Genomic DNA, 22,090 nt, shown 5'->3' on the forward strand with positions numbered 1-22,090 from the left:
GTTCTCTATCTGATGTATGCTGTGTGACTGTGTTCTCTATCTGATGTATGCTGTGTGACTGTGTTCTCTATCTGATGTATGCTGTGTGACTGTGTTCTCTATCTGATGTATGCTGTGTGACTGTGTTCTCTGTCTGATGTATGCAGTGTGACTGTGTTCTCTGTCTGATGTATGCAGTTTAACAAGGCCTAGTTATGCTGTATTGACGATAGTGATGGCTGTCTGTCGGTCGGTACTGGCTGGCTGGCTGTCGGCCTGGTTGGCTGGTTGTCGGCCTGACTGGCTGGCTGGTTATCTGTCGGTTTGGCTTGCTGGCTGTCGGTTTGGCTGGTTGATGGTCTGGCTGGCTTTCTGGCTATCGGTCTGGCTGTCGGTCTGACTGGCTGGCTGGAGTTACAGTAGGAGGGGCTACACGGGATACCCTGGAGTCAGTTATTGATTACAGGTTTGTCTTAACCTGCCGCCCCTACACCCACCTGGCCACCCACACCCATTATGCCACCCACACCCATTATGCCACCCACACCCATTAGACCACCCACACCCATTAGACCACCCACACCCATTAGGCCATCCACACCCATTAGACCACCCACACCCATTAGACCACCCACACCCATTAGGCCACCCACACCCATTAGGCCACTCACACCCATTATGCCACCCACACCCATTAGACCACCCACACCCATTAGACCACCCATACCCATTAGGCCACCCACACCCATTAGGCCACTCACACCCATTAGGCCACCCACACCCATTAGGCCACTCACACCCATTATGCCACCCACACCCATTAGACCACCCATACCCATTAGGCCACCCACACCCATTAGACCACCCACACCCATTAGACCACCCACACCCATTAGGCCACCCACACCCATTAGGCCACTCACACCCATTATGCCACCCACACCCATTAGACCACCCACACCCATTAGGCCACCCACACCCATTAGACCACCCACACCCATTAGGCCACCCACACCCATTAGACCACCCACACCCATTAGACCACCCATACCCATTAGGCCACCCACACCCATTAGGCCACTCACACCCATTATGCCACCCACACCCATTCGGCTGCCTGGATGGGTGTGGGTGTGAATGTTAGTATGTTTTTTTTTTCATACTAATATATTCCCATGAAACTTATTACGCATTCTGACATTTTTCTTCTTTTACGTCCCGTGTTGTCATTTATGTCCGTATTTCTCATCGCTTATCTCTCTCGTGTTTCAAACGAATTTATTGTTCAAAAAGTAATTGTAGTTCCTCTTCCCATTCTACTTCTTTTTGGTTATTTTTAATTTTTTGATGTATTATTGGTTATCAGTTCCTTTATTTCCTGAAATACTTTCTAATATCCCTGCGGTTATCTGTAATTGTTTAACATAACAGTTTGTTGTCATTGGTTATCTTTTCTCTTGCTTCTTGAAATATTTTCTGCCGTCCTGTGAACACATTACACAAACCATGACAACTCTGGCTCACAAGGTGGGAGATTCACCTGGGCTGAGTCTTAGTAGAAACTAGCTCTAGGAGAGCTAGTCTAGTTTCTGGACTAGCCCCTTACAAGAGGCGTGCTTGTTTATGCTTCCAAAGTAGGGCCTGTTGTAGGTAAACCATCTTGCGGGTTTAAACCGAAAATATTACTTCTGTTGCACAGATTAGGCATTTGGTGCAATAAGAAGTTTTAAATACGCCCATCTTTACTTATTAAAGACATCCGGTACAAATATATTAGATAGATTTTTAATAGAGTTCATTGAAGCTGGAGCTTTTGGTCATCTCACCGAGGACTTCCGCTGGCTTACCGGTCCACCGCTTTAAAAAATTATGGTTATGATTATAACCATTAAGTATATATATATATATATATATATATATATATATATATATATATATATATATATATATATATATATACATTCTTGTACTGAATCCAGGTGGTGCTTTAAGAACATGTACTGACTACAGTAAGGCTAACACAATTTCACTTCAGATGGTTACCCACTACCGATGATAGACATCATAGATTTCGTCTCTGGGTCAGGATATGTTTGCATACTCGCTGTTCAAAGTTCCTGTAACAGGTAGAGCGAGAGAAATCTCAGCGTTCACTATTGAAGGTGCTTGTAATCCCATTCAGTATTAAGAATGTGTCAGTACATATTAAAGGTCAGTGCACAAACTGACATTAAATCTAGGTGTGGAATTTTATCTAAACAGCATAGTTATCTACAGTTAAGACTGGAATGAGCACATGCTCCTCCTGAATTTTCTGCTCGAATATCTAACTCAGTTTAACTTGAATCTGGCCAAGTATGACAGCACTTGCCTTTTGTCATAGATCAAGAACATGTAGCAAATGTCGAAGACATGATAGACACAATTAATAGTTTTACTGTCATGTCATTGATAATATCTAGTCATGTTCTTCCTGGCCATGACTAGACATTATCAATGGTACTGCACAAACGTCTCTCAAGATGCAACTCCACTTCCGCAACTTACCAGTTCCAAGGTACAGTTTATGTGGCAAGATAATTGCAACTTAGCATTTAATTGACTCCAAAGGATACTGACCTCTTGATCTTCTGTTTGTGTCTTATGTCGACACCACTGAAGTGGCCACTGGATCGGTATTCCTACGACACTCACCAGCCGTCGAAACATTTTTCATCTCGTTCGTACTCACCTATATTTGAGTATAGACGTGTGTGTGTGTGTGTGTGTGTGTGTGTGTGTTCCCGTCAGAAGTATCTTGAGCAAAAGTCTATTCAAGAAACTTCAATTTTTTGCTTGTTCTCCTTTTCATCCCCATCCCTTTTCTTCGTCTTATTTATCATCCTCATCAACTTTTCCCCACGTGCTCTCACCTGGTGAGTCGGTGGTAATTACAGGCCAGGATGGACTACTAAATACCTCTCACAAGCTTCCCTTGTGACTCCCACCTTTGATGGATTCCTTATAACTGCCTCACTAGACACACTCTTATTTTATTTTGCATTGCAATATATATATATATATATATATATATATATATATATATATATATATATATATATATATATATATATATATATATATATATATATATATTATACTCTCTCTTCCCCAAACTCCAAGTCCTTAAAAACCTCAGTTTGGAGGATCTTCCTCCTTGCATCAGACAGATTGAGACCAATCTCATCAAATTTGGGCCTTGGGCAAACCCTCCTTCCTTGCCTTTCCCCTTCTTTCCCCACTTCCCTCCCTCGCTCACTTCCCTTGTTTTTTCCCTCTCATCCACAAATCACTCTTTATCCTAATTCCTTCTTCTCTCTATCTTCTTTTTCTTCCTCCCCTTTCCTTTCTTCCCCTCTCTTTCTACGTTGTTCTCTCCTTCCATCACCTCCTCTCCTTGTGTAGAGTCTCGCGTAACATCGCTTTGAATGACATCACTGTAACATCACCTTCAATGACAGCACCGTAACATCATCATTTTTGACTAACGGAGAAACTTTCATGGTCCAGCAAACAATGAAATGGAAGCCTCCAATTGAGGTCCTCCTCAGGAGATCTGCTGCTGTTATCTTAATGAGTGTTTATTACGCTAATGCCTTCATAAGATGACTGCTGATGGCTGAAGAGCCTGCGGGTGGCGGAATTCACGTTTCGCTCCAAGAGAGCAAAATGTTCTCCCAAGTGGCTGTTGATATTGTGAAATTGTTTGGCATCACTGTAGTTGCACCCAAGTGGCTGTTGATATTGTGAAATTGTTTGGCATCACTGTAGTTGCAGGTTGAGATTTTTGTGGTGTTTGTGTTTTAAACGTCTTGCGGAGTTTGCTGTTAAACATCAGTTTATGAGGCTACCATTTCTGACATTATTATGATACTATAATCAGCATCATCATCGCTCTTATTTATATAGTCATCATACATATGTAAATATTATGATACTCTTTTCTTTGTTTGACTACCTGATACCACGATCTGCACCACACACTACCACAATCACACTACCATCCACCATAACCACCCAGCATCGCAACCTTCACATCCCACTACCAACCATCATAACCACTCAATATCACCCACTACCACCACCACCACAACCACCAATTATTCACCACATTACCTCAGTTACATAATAGCCTCAACCGCAACCCTTACAACAGACATCAAAGAAAGTAACAAGAACGTTAACAAGAACACTGACAAATGACGATGCTATAACAAAAACATCACAAAGGGACATAAAACGAACAACACATCGTAATAAATTTTCCAGAATATATATTTTAATGAAGACATTCATCAATAGGAAAAAAAACTGGTTTAAATTGGGCAATAATGTGACATTGACTGCATGATGTGGTTTAATAATTTGTGTGATAAGAGTTTAAATGAACCGGAACAATGTGTGTGTTGTCCACTTGTGGTTGAACTGCTTATTAAGCAGTTGTGAGAGTGCAAGTGCAATGAGTGACTTCTGTTACGCACTCTTTTTCTATTAAATATATATATTATTCTGTATATAATTCTATATATGTGCATACATTGATATTCGGAAAATTCGTAATGGACTAATCAATAAATTCACGTGAATGGTGTACAATAGCTGTATGATGGGTATCTTTATATGTTAATCAGTTGTTGCACGTGTGTCTAATTCCTCAGATACACGTGAAACTCAGCGGAAATCTAATCCGAAGCTTCTTGTGTGTGTGTGTGTGGGTGTGTGTGTGTATGTGTATGTGTGTGTGTGTGTGTGTGTGTGTGTGTGTGTGTGGGTGTGTGTGTATGTGTATGTGTGTGTGGGTGTGTGTGTGTATGTGTATGTGTATGTGTGTGTGTGTGTGTGTGTGTGTGCGCGCGCGTGTGTGTGTGGGTGTGTGTGTGTGTGTGTGTGTGTGTGTGTGTGTAGTGCGTACTCGCCTAATTGCACTCGCCTAATTGTGGTTGCAGGGGTCGAGGCTCGGCTCCTGGCCCCGCCTCTTCACTGATCGCTACTAGGTCCTCTCTATGCTTCCTGAGCTTTGTCATACCTCGTCTTAAAGCTATGTATGGTTCCTGCCTCCACTACATCACTTGCTAGGCTGTTCCACTTCCTGACGACTCTGAAACTGAAGAAGTACTTCCTAACATCCCTGTAACTCGTCTGAGTCTTCAGCTTCCAATTGTGACCCCTTGTTTCTGTGTCCCCTCTCTGGAACATTCTGTCTTTGTCCACCTTGTCTATTCCACGCAGTATTTTGTATGTTATCATGTCTCCCCTGACCCTCCTGTCTTCCAGTGTCGTCAGTCCAATTTCCCTCAACCTTTCTTCGTAGGACATTCCCCTGAGCTCCGGTACTAGCCTTGTTGCAAACCTTTGTACTTTCTCTAATTTCTTGACGTGCTTGACCAGGTGTGGGTTCCAAACTGGTGCTGCATACTCCAGTATGGGCCTGACGTACACATTGTACAGTGTCTTGAACGATTCCTTACAAAGGTGTCGGAACGCTATTCTCAGGTTTGCCAGGCGCCCATATGCTGCAGCAATTATCTGGTTGATGTGTGCCTCCGGAGACGTGCTCGGTGTTATGGTCACTCCAAGATCTTTCTCCTTGAGTGAAGTTTGCAGCCTTTGTCCACCTAGCCTATACTCTGTCTGCGGTCTTTGCCCTTCCCCAATCATCATGACTTTGCATTTGGCAGGGTTGAATTCGAGAAGCCAGTTGATGGACCACGTGTCCAGCCTGTCCAGGTCTCTTTGTAGTCCTGTCTGATCCTCATCCGATTTAATCCTCATTAACTTCACATCATCTGCGAACAGGGACACTTCAGAGTCTATCCCTTCCATCATGTCATTCACATATATAAAAAATAGCACTGGTCCTTGGACTGACCCCTGTGGGACCCTGCTCGTCACAGGCGCCCACTGTGATACCTCATCACGTACCATGACTTGTTGTTGCCTCCCTGTCAGGTATTCTCTGATCCATTACAGTGCCCTCCCTGTTATACGCGCCTGATCCTCCAGCTTCTGCACTAATCTCTTGTGAAGAACTGTCTTGAAGGCCTTCCTGCAGTCCAGGAAAATGCAATCAACCCACCCCTCTCGTGTCTTACTTCTGTAACTTTGTTATAAAACTCCAGAAGGTTTGTGACACAGGATTTCCCTTCCATGAATCCGTGCTGGTTGTCGTTTATAATTTTGTTCCGTTCTGGGTGCTCCACCACTCTCCTCCTGATAATCTTCTCCATGACTTCGCATACTATACACGTCAGAGACACTGGTCTGTAGTTTAGTGCCTCGTTTCTGTCTCCTTTCTTAAAAATGGCTACATTTGCCGTCTTCCATACCTCAGGTAGTTGCCCAGTTTCAAGGGATGTATTGAAGATTATGGTTAGTGCCATGCAATGCGCCTCTGCTCCTTCTCTAAGGACCCACGGGGAGATGTCCGGACCCATCGCCTTTGAGGTATCGAGGTCGCTTAGCAGCTTCTGCACCTCCTCCGTTGTTTGTATGTCATCGAGCACCTGTTGGTATATTCCCTGTTGGTGTTTCCCACTGTGCTATCTTCTCAGAGCCCTTCCTGTCTCTATTGTAAATACTTCCTTAAATTTCATGTTGTGTGTGTTTGGATCTAGTGTTCCAGCCAAGCACCGTGCTGGTTACAATAGGAGAGAGAACTTTCTAATTCAGGTAAAATGTGTGTCAGCATGAGAAACATCAGCTAAAGTATTTTTTCCATATTACCTTCCCTCACCAACTATACAACGAGTGGACATATAGTTTTGGTCCCTTCAAGGTCAGCGTCGTAAATTCACGTAAAAGTGGACGAGAGTCGAACTCGAGGCATCGCGTGAGAGTCCTGCACATGGCCCTGTGGTAGTGTACGATTTACATTTTATCAGGTTCGATTGATAATTGTATTCATACTGAAGCACTACACTTGTATTGCTCAAACCATGCTTGGGGAGTGGGAGGTAATCTGGTTTGACCCATGGGAAGACAGCTCTAATTCCCTGGATGAAGAGACCTTGAGCATCAAGGTACCGCCTCCCTTCTCTTGAAGGGCAGTGGGGTTACACCAAGTACGCCGGTATAAATAGATTCTTAGCTCTTGCTTAACTCGATTAGAAAAGCAGGCGAGACGTTGCAGACTTTAAATGTGCCCTCACAGGTACCATGCCACCCGAACGAACCAAGATTTTTTACTAAACTGTTGTTTTATTGTGTCGTCTTCTCCCTTATCACTGGTCAACTCGCTGGAAAAAAAAAAACAGAGGCATTCGAAATAAATGTATTCTTACCCGTACCAATCCAATTCGGTTAAAAAAAAAACAAGTCTACCCAACATCTCGCATCAGTCAAATTTATGTTTCGGCACTCAAGACAATATTGTCCCAGCTTGAAAATGTGCTGACTTACCTGAGTCTGAGTGAGGCCAAGTTTAGCGGCCAGCTCAGCGCGCTCCGGCAGAGAAAGGTACTGAGTCCTCTGGAATATCTTGTTGAGTTGTTGCAGCTGCAGCGACGAGTAGATGGTCCTGGGCTTTCTCATCTTCTTGCCTTTCCCGCCTACTCTCACGGAACCCTCGTCTTCTGGCTTTTCTGTAAAGAAATGAAATCTATGTTGGCCTTGACAAATGACAATGGAAAGAGGACATAAAGAAGCAGTCATTGTGAGGCGAATGAACCTCCAACAAACAGCACGTATCATGAAGAAGAAAAACAAAAACTAAGCAGTAGTAGTAAAAATATTTTAGTAATTTCATTATGCTGTTTAAAAACCACCTAGAAAACTAACACCATAACCTAACAATTATCAAGGGAAATATTTATATTGTAAAAAATTGAGATAGTGGGAAGAACTATTCACGAAGATAATAGCGGGGAAAAACTATTTTGGACATTACACAATACTTTGAGTCATAACAGTGTCGGTTGGCCAAATATAACTTTCCATTTTTGACTGAGTGATATATAAATTCACTAATTCCTTTCGACAGTAAAATAAAACAAAAGCCAGTAAAACAGTCGAAAGAGACGAACTTCAGATGGTTTGACGATTGTTGGGAAACTTCAAAACGAGTTAAATAGAGGACTTTCACATACCTTATATATATATATAATGTATGTATATACGCGAAGAGTTTACTTTAATTCTTATTTTAATGGCTTCTTGACTGATGAAAAGGTTTTATACAGCCTTAATGACCCTCGTGTAGTCGATAGACTTTAAACTCCATTAACCAACCTAACCAAGGATATAGCAACATTTTTAGAGTCGTTTACATTTCAACGCAGACATCATATGAATATAAAAACGTGGCGAAGACGAAAACATTCGAACACGTGGAGTTCAAAAACACAAAAAAAGGGGCTCATACAAGGAAATTCGGACACGGGGGACGGGGTAAATTAAGAACAGGAAAAGAGGAAATTCGGACAAGGAAAGCTTAGGAACACGAGTAAAGGAATTCGGAATAGGGCAATGTGACACGGGGATTCTAACATAAAAAAAGGCTGATAAGAAGTATTCGGACACGGGGAGGCTAAGGCGGTAGGGGGTATATAGGAGGTTAGTGTATCCGGTCCAGAGGGGCTAGTTGGAGGACGACAGATATGATCCATTACTCAAGTACCCATTTCTTGCCTCTGCCCGCATCCATGATGCTGCTACCATCACCACCTGCCTGCATTACTACCACCTGCCTGCACTACCACCACCTGCCTGCGCAACTACCACCACCTGCCTGCGCAACTACCACCACCTGCCTGCGCAACTACCACCACCTGCCTGCGCAACTACCACCACCTGCCTGCACTACCACCACCTGCTTTCGGAACTACCACCTGCATACACTACCACCACCTGCCTACGCAACTACCACCACCTGCCTATGTGACTACCACCTGCCTACGCAACTACCACCACCTGCCTGCGCAACTACCACCACTTGCCTGCTCAACTACCGTCTGTCTGCTCAACTGCCACCTGGCTGCGCAACTGCCATCATCTACCTTCAATACATACATCTCGCCCTCTCTGCCACTACCCTCTCCCCCTGATTGCCACTACCCCTTCCCTCTCCCCCTTACGGCCGCTACCCCCTCCCCCTACACACAAACATAATCAACAAATTTACGAGACTTCTGGGAGAAAACTGAGACGCGGTCTCAATAACACTAGAAAACACAGTTGGGCGCCAACAATGAGCCCACTTTTTTTTTTTTTAGAAAATCAGTACAAAACGCAATTAGAAATTGGTGTAGAGAAGGCTGGTGATTGTTTGAAAATACACGGTAACCTTCATTTGATTATGTAAATACACAATCATTTGATTACGTAAATACACAATCATTTGATTATGTAAATACACAATCATTTGATTACGTAAATACACAATCATTTGATTACGTAAATACACAATCATTTGATTATGTAGATATACAGTTATTTAATTGTGTAAATACACAATCAATTGGTTATGTAAATACGCAGTCAATGGCTTTCATTTGCACAGCCCTGGTGATAGGCTCATGATCCAAGGAGTTGGACATATCCTCCCTAGGCTCTCTATGCCCTTTACGGGCTTAGGGCTCTCCTAGAAATGTATGACTGCGCGTTAATGGAGAGAAAACGGGATGAACATTAAAAATCTATTGACGTCACTTTTAGAAAACAGGATGAACATTAAAGACGTATTGACGTCACTGTTAGAAAATGGGATAAACATTAAAAATCCACTGACGTCTCAGAAAACTAGATGATCATTTTATTAACGGTAAAAATATATGAACCAGTGACTTCACTGTTAGAAAACGGGATGAGCACTGAAAAACTGACGCCAGGATATCAGACGGGATATCAGAAACCAATGACGTCACTATAAGAAAATGGGATGTCTATTAAAAACACTGACGTCACTATTAGAAAACAGGATATGTATTGATAAACCACTGACGTCATTAGAAAACGGGATGCGTATTGAAAAACTGACGTCAGTATTAGAAAGCAGGATGCGTATTGAAAAACACTGATGTCAATATTAGAAAATGGGATGCATATTGAAAAACACTAACGTCACTATTAGAAAACGGGATGCGTATTGAAAAACGCTGATATCAATATTAGAAAACGGGATGTGTATTGAAAAAGTTAATTTATTTGACTGAGAAAAATCACTCGACTTAAAAAAATTTAATAATGTGATTAACCGCTCAGCGGCTCGTTAAAAAGTGTTGAAAAATCGTATTACTAATTACATTGTTGTGTCCTTGATTCAAGGTCGCTTATTGTGTCCGTGATTCAAGGTTGCTGATGGTGTACTTCACTCAAGGACACATATTGTGTTCTTGACTGAAAGTCACAGACCGCGTTCTTGACTGAAGGTCACAGACTGCGTCCTTAACTGAAGGTCACAGACTGGGTCCTTGACTCAGGGTCATAGATTACGTTTATGGTAGAGCACCGGGTGCTCTGCAACGCTAGCACTGGGAGCTCTGCAACACTAGCACTGGGTGCTCTGCAACGCTAGCACTGGGTGCTCTGCAACGCTAGCACTGGGAGCTCTGCAACACTAGCACTGGGTGCTCTGCAACACTAGCACTGGGTGCTCTGCAACACTAGCACTGGGTGCTCTGCAACACTAGCACTGGGTGCTCTGCAACGCTAGCACTGGGAGCTCTGCAACACTAGCACTGGGTGCTCTGCAACGCTAGCACTGGGTGCTCTGCAACGCTAGCACTGGGAGCTCTGCAACACTAGCACTGGGTGCTCTGCAACACTAGCACTGGGTGCTCTGCAACACTAGCACTGGGTGCTCTGCAACACTAGCACTGGGTGCTCTGCAACGCTAGCACTGGGTGCTCTGCAACCCTAGCACTGGGTGTTCTGCAACGCTAGCACTGGGTGCTCTGCAACGCTAGCACTTGGAGCTCTGCAACACTAGCACTGGGTGCTCTGCAACACTAGCACTGGGTGCTCTGCAACGCTAGCACTGGGAGCTCTGCAACACTAGCACTGGGTGCTCTGCAACGCTAGCACTGGGTGCTCTGCAACGCTAGCACTGGGAGCTCTGCAACACTAGCACTGGGAGCTCTGCAACACTAGCACTGGGTGCTCTGCAACGCTAGCACTGGGTGCTCTGCAACGCTAGCACTGGGAGCTCTGCAACACTAGCACTGGGTGCTCTGCAACACTAGCACTGGGTGCTCTGCAACACTAGCACTGGGTGCTCTGCAACGCTAGCACTGGGAGCTCTGCAACATTAGCACTGGGTGCTCTGCAACGCTAGCACTGGGTGCTCTGCAACGCTAGCACTGGGAGCTCTGCAACACTAGCACTGGGTGCTCTGCAACACTAGCACTGGGTGCTCTGCAACACTAGCACTGGGTGCTCTGCAACGCTAGCACTGGGAGCTCTGCAACACTAGCACTGGGAGCTCTGCAACACTAGCACTGGGTGCTCTGCAACACTAGCACTGGGTGCTCTGCAACACTAGCACTGGGAGCTCTGCAACACTAGCACTGGGTGCTCTGCAACACTAGCACTGGGTGCTCTGCAACACTAGCACTGGGTGCTCTGCAACACTAGCACTGGGAGCTCTGCAACACTAGCACTGGGTGCTCTGCAACACTAGCACTGGGTGCTCTGCAACGCTAGCACTGGGAGCTCTGCAACATTAGCACTGGGTGCTCTGCAACACTAGCACTGAGTGCTCTGCAACACTAGCACTGGGTGCTCTGCAACACTAGCACTGAGTGCTCTGCAACACTAGCACTGGGTGCTCTGCAACACTAGCACTGAGTGCTCTGCAACACTAGCACTGTAGATAGATGGTTCAGAGAACCGACATGTTGATAAATTAGACACATGTGCAACTCTTGGGTATCTTTATTGAGGAAACGTTTCCTCAATAAAGATACCCAAGAGTTGCACATGTGTCTAATTTATCAACATGTCGGTTCTCTGAACCATCTATCTACAAACTTGTCAGACACTGCAACTTCTTGGGATCTTAACACTTAGGAATTCTTCGCTTGCCTAATTCTTGGGCACGACCTACTTCCACATTGAACAAATGTGATACTACCTATGACTGCTACACCTCTCCTGCCATACGGTTTATAAGCTGCTTCTCTGCTCATCTGCCGTATTCTACTCAAGATTGATGGACTGAACACATCGACTCAAGGTTGAGGGACTGATTACCTCATTCTCCTTCTGTTCTTCAAGTTTCTCCTATGTATGGACTGATGAAGCCACTGTGTGGCGAAATGTTTCCTCAATAAAGATACCCAAGAGTTGCACATGTGTCTAATTTATCAACACTAGCACTGGGTGCTCTGCAACGCTAGCACTGGGTGCTCTGCAACACTAGCACTGGGTGCTCTGCAACGCTAGCACTGGGTGCTCTGCAACCCTAGCACTGGGTGCTCCGCAACCCTAGCACTGAGTGCTCTGCAACACTAGCACTGGGTGCTCTGCAACGCTAGCACTGGGTGCTCTGCAACCCTAGCACTGGGTGTTCTGCAACGCTAGCACTGGGTGCTCTGCAACGCTAGCACTGGGTGCTCTGCAACACTAGCACTGGGTGCTCTGCAACACTAGCACTGGGTGCTCTGCAACGCTAGCACTGGGTGCTCTGCAACCCTAGCACTGGGTGTTCTGCAACGCTAGCACTGGGTGCTCTGCAACGCTAGCACTTGGAGCTCTGCAACACTAGCACTGGGTGCTCTGCAACACTAGCACTGGGTGCTCTGCAACGCTAGCACTGGGAGCTCTGCAACACTAGCACTGGGTGCTCTGCAACGCTAGCACTGGGTGCTCTGCAACGCTAGCACTGGGTGCTCTGCAACCCTAGCACTGGGTGTTCTGCAACGCTAGCACTGGGTGCTCTGCAACGCTAGCACTTGGAGCTCTGCAACACTAGCACTGGGTGCTCTGCAACACTAGCACTGGGTGCTCTGCAACGCTAGCACTGGGAGCTCTGCAACACTAGCACTGGGTGCTCTGCAACGCTCGCACTGGGTGCTCTGCAACGCTAGCACTGGGAGCTCTGCAACACTAGCACTGGGAGCTCTGCAACACTAGCACTGGGAGCTCTGCAACACTAGCACTGGGTGCTCTGCAACGCTAGCACTGGGTGCTCTGCAACGCTAGCACTGGGAGCTCTGCAACACTAGCACTGGGTGCTCTGCAACACTAGCACTGGGTGTTCTGCAACGCTAGCACTGGGAGCTCGGCAACACTAGCACTGGGTGCTCTGCAACACTAGCACTGGGTGCTCTGCAACACTAGCACTGGGTGCTCTGCAACACTAGCACTGGGTGCTCTGCAACACTAGCACTGGGTGCTCTGCAACGCTAGCACTGGGTGCTCTGCAACACTAGCACTGGGTGCTCTGCAACGCTAGCACTGGGTGCTCTGCAACCCTAGCACTGGGTGCTCTGCAACCCTAGCACTGGGTGCTCTGCAACACTAGCACTGGGTGCTCTGCAACGCTAGCACTGGGTGTTCTGCAACGCTAGCACTGGGTGCTCTGCAACCCTAGCACTGGGTGTTCTGCAACGCTAGCACTGGGTGCTCTGCAACGCTAGCACTGGGTGCTCTGCAACACTAGCACTGGGTGCTCTGCAGCACTAGCACTGGGTGCTCTGCAGCACTAGCACTGGGTGCTCTGCAGCACTAGCACTGGGTGCTCTGCAACACTAGCATGGGGGCTGCTGACATGTCTGTGTATCTGTGCACAGCTCCACTAGTACAGTTTTTTTTTTTACGTATGTGGGGAGATTATCGTAGTAGGGGTGGATATACAGATAGAATAGGCATCAATATTCTTTGATTATTTACTCTTAGAACGCAAGAATAGCAGCAGCTTTTTGTTTTGCAGACTCCTGGTTCAGTGGCTAGTGGGAATAACGAGTAACCTGGCAGTGATAGTGTCACCTGGTAGTCAAGAACGTATATTAATGTCTGTGTAGCAGTGCGGTGGCAGTAATGGTGTTCTGCAGCTTTCTTAATCATTTTCTATTTTGGTAGGGAAGCCATGGAGTATGCGATGAATAGCAGTGTTCCGTTGTCTTTTTGGTGGTTGTGGGTGTGAAGCGTTTGTTGACAGGTGGTGGTTGTGGGTGTGAAGTGTTTGTTGACAGGTCGTGGTTGTGGGTGTGAAGTGTTTGTTGACAGGTCGTGGTTGTGGGTGTGAAGCGTTTGTTGACAGGTGGTGGTTGTGGGTGTGAAGCGTTTGTTGACAGGTGGTGGTTGTGGGTGTGAAGCGTTTGTTGACAGGTGGTGGTTGTGGGTGTGAAGCGTTTGTTGACAGGTGGTGGTTGTGGGTGTGAAGCGTTTGTTGACAGGTGGTGGTTGTGGGTGTGAAGCGTTTGTTGACAGGTGGTGGTTGTGGGTATGAAAAGTTTGTTGACAGGTGGTGGTTGTGGGTATGAAAAGTTTGTTGACAGATGGTGGTTGTGGGTGTGAAAAGTTTGTTGACAGGTGGTGGTTGTGGGTGTGAAGCGTTTGTTGACAGGTGGTGGTTGTGGATGTGAAGCGTTTGTTGACAGGTGGTGGTTGTGGGTATGAAAGTTTGTTGACAGATGGTGGTTGTGGGTGTGAAAAGTTTGTTGACAGGTGGTGGTTGTGGGTGTGAAAAGTTTGTTGACAGGTGGTGGCTGTGGGTATGAAAAGTTTGTTGACAGGTGGTGATTGTGTGGGTGAAAACTTTGTTGACAGGTGGTGGTTGTGGGTGTGCAGCGTTTGACAGATGGTGGTTGTGGGTGTGAAGCGTTTGTTGACAGGTGGCGGTTGTGGGTGTGAAGAGTTTCATACCACAGCTCTGATGGTGATGTGTGGCTAAGGATCTTTCGCGTTTGTCTTGGGTCATTTGTTTTGTCTGTCTTAGGCTGATGGGTATGATAACAAGTACATATTCATCGCTGGTGGTAAATTTGGCAGCTTCATCTGCAGCCTCTTTCTCTTGGATACCAACATGGCTTGGTGTCCAGCGGAGTGTGATTTTACTTTCATGTACATCTAAGATGTGTAAGATGCTCAAGACAGAGATAATAAATCTTACACAACCCTGTGGTTAAGTTGGATTGACTGGGGAGCAGCTATGAAATCCGTGTGAAGAATGTGTTGCCTATATTTTTGTAAACCTTGCTGAATTGCCAGTAACTTAGCTTGTAGCAATGAGCAGTAGTAAAGGTGTCCTCTTCCTGCACTGTCCATAATAATGGACTCCAAGCTAGTGCACGCTTGTTATCTAGATCCACTGAGCCATTAGTAAAATATACAATGTTGGGATTCTCGGCTCAGGCCATGCATGATTCCGCGTGGTGTAGTAGGGTGTGAGGCGTAAATATTTGCTCGCTTTGGGAAGCAGTATAACAATTTCTGCGTGTTCCGGTTGTCATGGTAGTGGAGGAGTGCACTCTTCTGACAGGGCCAGTTCTTATTTTTCCAGCAATTGTCGTGTAAGTAGTAATTTTTTTGCTGCATGGGCCATTTTTCTAAGCCAGGTGTGTCAGTGGAGAGAAGACATCTCAGTGGACAGAGGAGATTCTTTTCTTTGTTAGAAAATCTCTTCTTCAGTATTTTGGCCAATATACAGGAGCTCATATATTCAGCTCTGCTACAAAATGCAGGGAGTTGAACTTCTAGCCTGAGATAAATTGGTTTAGTTCAATAAGGGTGCTATGGGCATAGTTCGCATTGTCTGATTCTGTTTTACTTTTGTTCTCTCCTTGTGAGAGATGTGAATCAGTGCTGTCGTACCGTAGTCAGTGAAGGAGCATGCTGAGTAGAGGTGATGCAGTCGTTCCAAAGATACGTTTCGATCCTGGCCTGAAGGAGGCCGTGAACTGATTTACGTGTCAGCAAAGAAAGGCTGGTGGTTGCATTGACAGGCTCAGAAGCCCTTTCGAGATCTAGACCTCTCTGCTATGGAATTTTTTATATATTGAGATCTAATAGTGGTGCAGTATTCTCAACTGGACCAATGTCTCGTGTGAAGCCCGAGGTATGTTCTTGAGGGGCCCCAAGTTTCTACTGCAGTCATTGTAGTACTATTCTCTCTGCAGTTTTGGATATGAAGTTAGTTAGAGAAACTGAGTTTTGTTTGCTAAACTCTTTGGATATTAAATCTGCGATATTGGCCATCTTTCAGGTTAAGCCATTGTGAGGGGCGATGTCTTTTATCGATTTCATGGCTTTACTTGGTTCTTGTTTGGTGAGTGTCTTGTTCGGGGTGTCTATCAGGTCAGCTTTCTCGCATGCAGTTCTGATTTCTTCCTGTCGTTGTGGTAAGCGTTTTGGATGTCCTATGCAAATTATTTGGAGTATCCAAATAGCTTCGAAACTCAGGTGCTGGACACACACTAAGGCTGAGGAATTGACTGCCTCAGACTTGTGTTCCCAGGCTGCGGAGCTATTCACCTCATATCTACATCTCCCTGACTTCTGCTGTCTCTGTATTTCGACTGAAGACTCTTACTGGCAGACTAAGCGTCTTGTCAGTAAAGATATCAGTCTGTTGCTTATGCCTCTTGCTCATGTACTTGATGGTACTGCGTACCATTAATATCATGATACAAAAAAAGACGTGAAATGTATTATCCTTGGAAACTTGAGATTGAAAATGCCTAATAATCCTCGTGAACGTTTATGTGATCTCGCCTCCAGTGTCCTGGTGTGATTAGGAGAAAGGCATAATCTGTGGGCGGCAGTGATCTCCCAGGAACGGTAATTGGAAACACCAGTCTCCTGGGCGCAGTCTGTGGAAGACGGTATTCTTATAGGCATAGTAATCTCCCAGGTAATGCCCATGAGAGATAGTAGTCTTCCAAGCACAGACCGTGGATGAAGAACCAAGCATTTTCTCTGGTTTAATAGGCCATGAAATGTTACCGTATTCGCCTAAGCTTCAACCTTGCCAGAGTAGCAGAATGTCCAGCTTCACCACCCTCGTGTGTGTTAGTTACTAGTTGTCAGAGGCACTTGTCGAATGTGTGTTAGTTAGTTAGTTACCATTTGGTCCTAGGCACATGTCGATTAGACACTAGGCCTGTTGTGTGTGTGTGTGTGTGTGTGTGTGTGTGTGTGTGTGTGTGTGTGTGTGTGTGTGTGTGTGTGTGTGTGCGTGCGTGCGTGCGTTTTTGCGCGCAAGCGAGTGTAAAATAAAAAATGTCATTTAAACAGCCCGGGAAGCGAGTGAAGACATTTAAATGATAGGATGTAGAATGATCATCAGTGACTCCAAAGTGCTGAGAGAACATTTTACGAATGGGACTGCGTGTGTTGGGTCTTCCTGTTGGCTTCACAAGACTTATGTTTAATGTAGCAGCAGGAGGCAGGTCGCCCGGGCCATGTCCGGTTCGTGTGAACTGGTGGCTCCTGCTGCGGAAAACTTTGACACGAGATGGTGATTGTCGCTCACTGTGGGAATTGTGGTTGTGGTGGGGACGTTGGTGGCGGTGGGGGTCTTGAAGGCAACGGTTGAGGTAGTGGTTGATGCGGGGGTGTAGGTGATGACAAAGGTGATTATGGTTGCGGTGGGGGTCTTGACGGCAACGGTTGAGGTGGTGGTTGGTGTGGTATAGGTGATGACATTGGTCATTGTGGGGGTGGTGGTGATGATGATGGTGGTGACGACATCGGTGAGGCGGTGGTGGTGGTGGTAGTAGCCATGATAGTGGTAGGGAGGTGGTGGTATTAGATGTTGAGTAACCATCCGATACTAACAGACTAAGACTGAAGTACGTAAAGCAAGAGGGATTTCAGGTGATATTTTTTTTGTCCTAGTAAACGAACTGTTTCTGTAGTAAACTAGTGTTAAAATTATTAGAAAATGAGGTAACTACTGTAACGCTCAAGGCGTTACAGCAGTTACCTGCTGTAACATGTAGAAATGTTGGGTGCAGTAACATGTAGTAATGTTGGGTGTAGTAACATGTAGTAATGTTGGGTGTAGTAACATGTAGAAATGTTGGGTGTAGTAACATGTAGTAATGTTGGGTGCTGTAACATGTAGTAATGTTGGGTGTAGTAACATGTAGTAATGTTGGGTGTAGTAACATGTAGAAATGTTGGGTGTAGTAACATGTAGAAATGTTGGGTGCAGTAACATGTAGTAATGTTGGGTGTAGTAACATGTAGTAATGTTGGGTGTAGTAACATGTAGTAATGTTGGGTGTAGTAACATGTAGAAATGTTGGGTGCAGTAACATGTAGTAATGTTGGGTGTAGTAACATGTAGAAATGTTGGGTGCAGTAACATGTAGTAATGTTGGGTGTAGTAACATGTAGAAATGTTGGGTGCAGTAACATGTAGTAATGTTGGGTGTAGTAACATGTAGAAATGTTGGGTGCAGTAACATGTAGTAATGTTGGGTGTAGTAACATGTAGAAATGTTGGGTGTAGTAACATGTAGAAATGTTGGGTGCTGTAACATGTAGAAATGTTGGGTGTAGTAACATGTAGTAATGTTGGGTGTAGTAACATGTAGAAATGTTGGGTGCTGTAACATGTAGAAATGTTGGGTGTAGTAACATGTAGAAATGTTGGGTGCTGTAACATGTAGAAATGTTGGGTGTAGTAACATGTAGTAATGTTGGGTGTAGTAACATGTAGTAATGTTGGGTGTAGTAACATGTAGAAATGTTGGATGTAGTAACATGTAGTAATGTTGGGTGTAGTAACATGTAGAAATGTTGGGTGTAGTAACATGTAGTAATGTTGGGTGTAGTAACATGTAGTAATGTTGGGTGTAGTAACATGTAGTAATGTTGGGTGTAGTAACATGTAGTAATGTTGGGTGTAGTAACATGTAGTAATGTTGGGTGTAGTAACATGTAGAAATGTTGGGTGTAGTAACATGTAGAAATGTTGGGTGTAGTAACATGTAGTAATGTTGGGTGTAGTAACATGTAGTAATGTTGGGTGTAGTAACATGTAGTAATGTTGGGTGTATTAACATGTAATAATGTTGGGTGTAGTAACATGTAGTAATGTTGGGTGTAGTAACATGTAGTAATGTTGGGTGCAGTAACATGTAGTAATGTTGGGTGCAGTAACATGTAGTAATGTTGGGTGTAGTAACATGTAATAATGTTGGGTGTAGTAACATGTAGTAATGTTGGGTGTGGTAACATGTAGTAATGTTGTGTGTGGTAACATGTAATAATGTTGGGTGTAGTAACATGTAATAATGTTGGGTGTAGTAACATGTAATAATGTTGGGTGTAGTAACATGTAGTGATGTTGGGTGTAGTAACATGTAGTAATGTTGGGTGCAGTAACACAGGAATGTTGGGGTGCGTTTGTTCAAGGCATGTATGACGGGAATGTAAGGTACGCCAGTGACCATATGTGCTTCCTTTGTATCAAGGGAAGGGACGACAGCAGAGTCCTTGTCCTATGATCAAGTCTCGGCCTCAGGCCAGTTGACCATCTTCAAGAATGAGAGTAAGAATTTAAAAAAAAAAGTTTGTTCAGCATACCACTGGAAAGTGTACATACCATTTGCAACTTTTCTGCAGTCAAACTTTCTGTTGTCCCATCACTCATATTAGAGTGGAGACAGACTTTTAGCAGTCAACTGTTGAACAGTATCCTTCACATGTATTCTATTTAAGATAATGGGGTCAAGCACCCAATGGAAATAAGTCAGTTTGACTTTTTTTTTTTTTTTGGTTATCCTCGGTAATGTTACTGTGTGCGGTAATTTATGTAACTATTTATGTGTTGCTGTACCTAAATATACTTACTATGGACGGAAGTTGTATGACAAACGACATCCAGCACGCGTTGAAAGGTGCTAAATCCTGCCTCGCCAACCTTCTGGAGTTTTATGAATAACGGAAAAGAAGGTGTTCGAATATGAGAAGGCATTTGATGCTACCGCACAACACGCCGGTCTGTTTTCTAGAGCAAAGCTAAGATAACAGCATAAAAATTTAGATTTTACCGCCGAAGCAGCGGTGTGTATATATATATATATATATATATATATATATATATATATATATATATATATATATATATATATATGTCGTGCCGAATATGTAAAACTGGTCAATTAGCAAGAACTCATTTAAAATTAAGTCCTTTCTAAAAATTTCTCTTATACGTTTAAAGATATATTTTTTTCATTAATGTTGATGTAAAAATTTATAATTTTGCACCAAAAGGAACTTGGAAAACTTACCTAACCTTATTATAACAAGTGCAATTTATTTTAGCCTAACCCAACTAAATATATTTTAAATTTTTTTACAGTAATTTAATACTAAACAAACACAGTGAAATATATTTTTTTCGTTAGGTTCAGAATGATTTTGGCGAAATTATTGCATACACAAATTTTCGTTTGTCCTATATAGCAAGATGAGCGTTGCTATTTAAGCCAAGATCGCAAGTTCTGCCTATTCGGCACGACATATATATACCTGGAGTCTGCCTGGAGGTTATTCCGGGGGTTAACGCCCCCGCGGCCAGATCCACGACCAGGCCTCCCGGTGGACCAGGGGCTGATCAACCAGGCAGTTACTGCTGGCCGCACGCAGTCCAACGTACGAACCACAGCCCGGCTGATCCGGCACTGACTTTAGGTATCTGTCCAGCTCTCTCTTGAAGGCAGCCAGGGGTTTATTGGTAATTCCCCTTATGCTTGGTGGGAGGCTGTTGAACAGTCTTGGGCCCCGGACACTTATGGCGTTTTCTCTTAGTGTACCAATGGCGTCCCTACTTTTAATTGGGGGTATTTTGCATCGCCTGCCCAGTCTCTTACTTTCGTAGGGAGTGATTTCTGTGTGCATATTCGGGACCATTCCTTCTAGGATTTTCCAAGTGTAGATTATGATGTCTCTCTCTCTCCTGCGTTCCAACGAGTACAAGTCAAGTGCTTCCAAGAGTTCCCAGTAGTTAAGGTGCTTGACAGAACTTATACGTGCAGTAAAGGTTCTCTGGACACACTCTAGATCTGCAGTTTCACCTGCTTTGAACGGAGATGTTAATGTACAGCAGTATTCCAGCCTAAAGAGAACAAGTGATTTGAAAAGGATCATCATTGGCTTAGCATCTCTCTTTTTGAACGTTCTCACTATCCATCCTATCATTTTCTTTGCACTTATGATCGTGGCACTGTTGCCAACAGAGTTAAATCGGAGGCTGCCATAGTGAAGAGCTCTGTTCCACAAGGCACAGTACTCGCCCCCATCTTATTCCTCAACCTCATATCAGACATAGAGATATACATCACAGCACCGTATCATCCTTTGCGGATGATACTAGGATCTACATGAGGCTGTCATCTGCTGAGGACGCGGTTAAATTCCAAGAAGATATAAACAAAGTTTTCCAGTGGTCAACGGTAAACAATATGATGTTCAATGAGGACAAATTCCAACTACTCCGTTATGGAAAACTGGAAGAGATAACTAGAACAGAGTATACTACAGACTCTGGCCATACAATAGAGCGGAAAAATAATGTAAGGGACCTGGGAGTAGTAATGTCTGAGGATCTCACTTTCAAGGATCACAACAGTGCCACGATCGCACGTGCAAAGAAAATGATAGGATGGATAATGAGAACGTTCAAAACGAGAGATGCCAAGCCAATGATGATCCTTTTCAAATCACTTGTTCTCTCTAGGCTGGAATACTGATGTACACTAACATCTCCATTCAAAGCAGGTGAAATCGCAGATCTAGAGAGTGTACAGAGATCTTTTACTGCACGTATACGTTCTGTCAAGCACCTTAACTACAGGGAACGCTTGGAAGCACTTGACTTGTACTCGTTGGAACGCAGGAGGGAGAGATATATCATAATCTACACTTGGAAAATCCTGGAAGGAATGGTCCCAAATCTGCAAACAAATCACTCCCTACGAAAGTAAAAGACTGGGCAGGCGATGCAAAATGCCCCCAATTAAAAGTAGGGGCGCCATTGGTACACTAAGGGAAAACACCATAAGTGTCCGGGGCCCAAGACTGTTCAACAGCCTCCCATCAAGCATTAGGGCAATTGCCAATAAACCCCTGGCTGCCTTCAAGAGAGAGCTGGACAGATACCTAAAGTCAGTGCCAGATCAAC

At 44.5% G+C, this 22,090-nt stretch overlaps 1 protein-coding gene and 1 long non-coding RNA gene across 4 annotated transcripts in view; one reads left to right on the top strand and one right to left on the bottom strand.

Moving 5' to 3' along the window:
• Positions 1-22,090, top strand: part of LOC138854373 (uncharacterized) — a 423,554-nt gene that overhangs the window by 315,894 nt on the left and 85,570 nt on the right. The window lies entirely within an intron of this gene.
• The window catches only part of LOC128700678 (homeotic protein distal-less), a 293,342-nt gene that overhangs the window by 197,420 nt on the left and 73,832 nt on the right, over positions 1-22,090 (bottom strand). For all 3 annotated transcript variants that reach the window (XM_053793973.2, XM_053793974.2, XM_053793975.2), the window contains exon 2: positions 7,417-7,598. In XM_053793973.2, coding sequence (XP_053649948.2) covers positions 7,417-7,598 — 182 coding nt within the window. The remainder of the gene's footprint in view (positions 1-7,416; positions 7,599-22,090) is intronic.

This window comes from Cherax quadricarinatus, chromosome 56 (genome assembly GCF_038502225.1).
Source record: "Cherax quadricarinatus isolate ZL_2023a chromosome 56, ASM3850222v1, whole genome shotgun sequence".
NCBI classification, from domain to species: Eukaryota; Metazoa; Arthropoda; class Malacostraca; order Decapoda; family Parastacidae; genus Cherax; species Cherax quadricarinatus.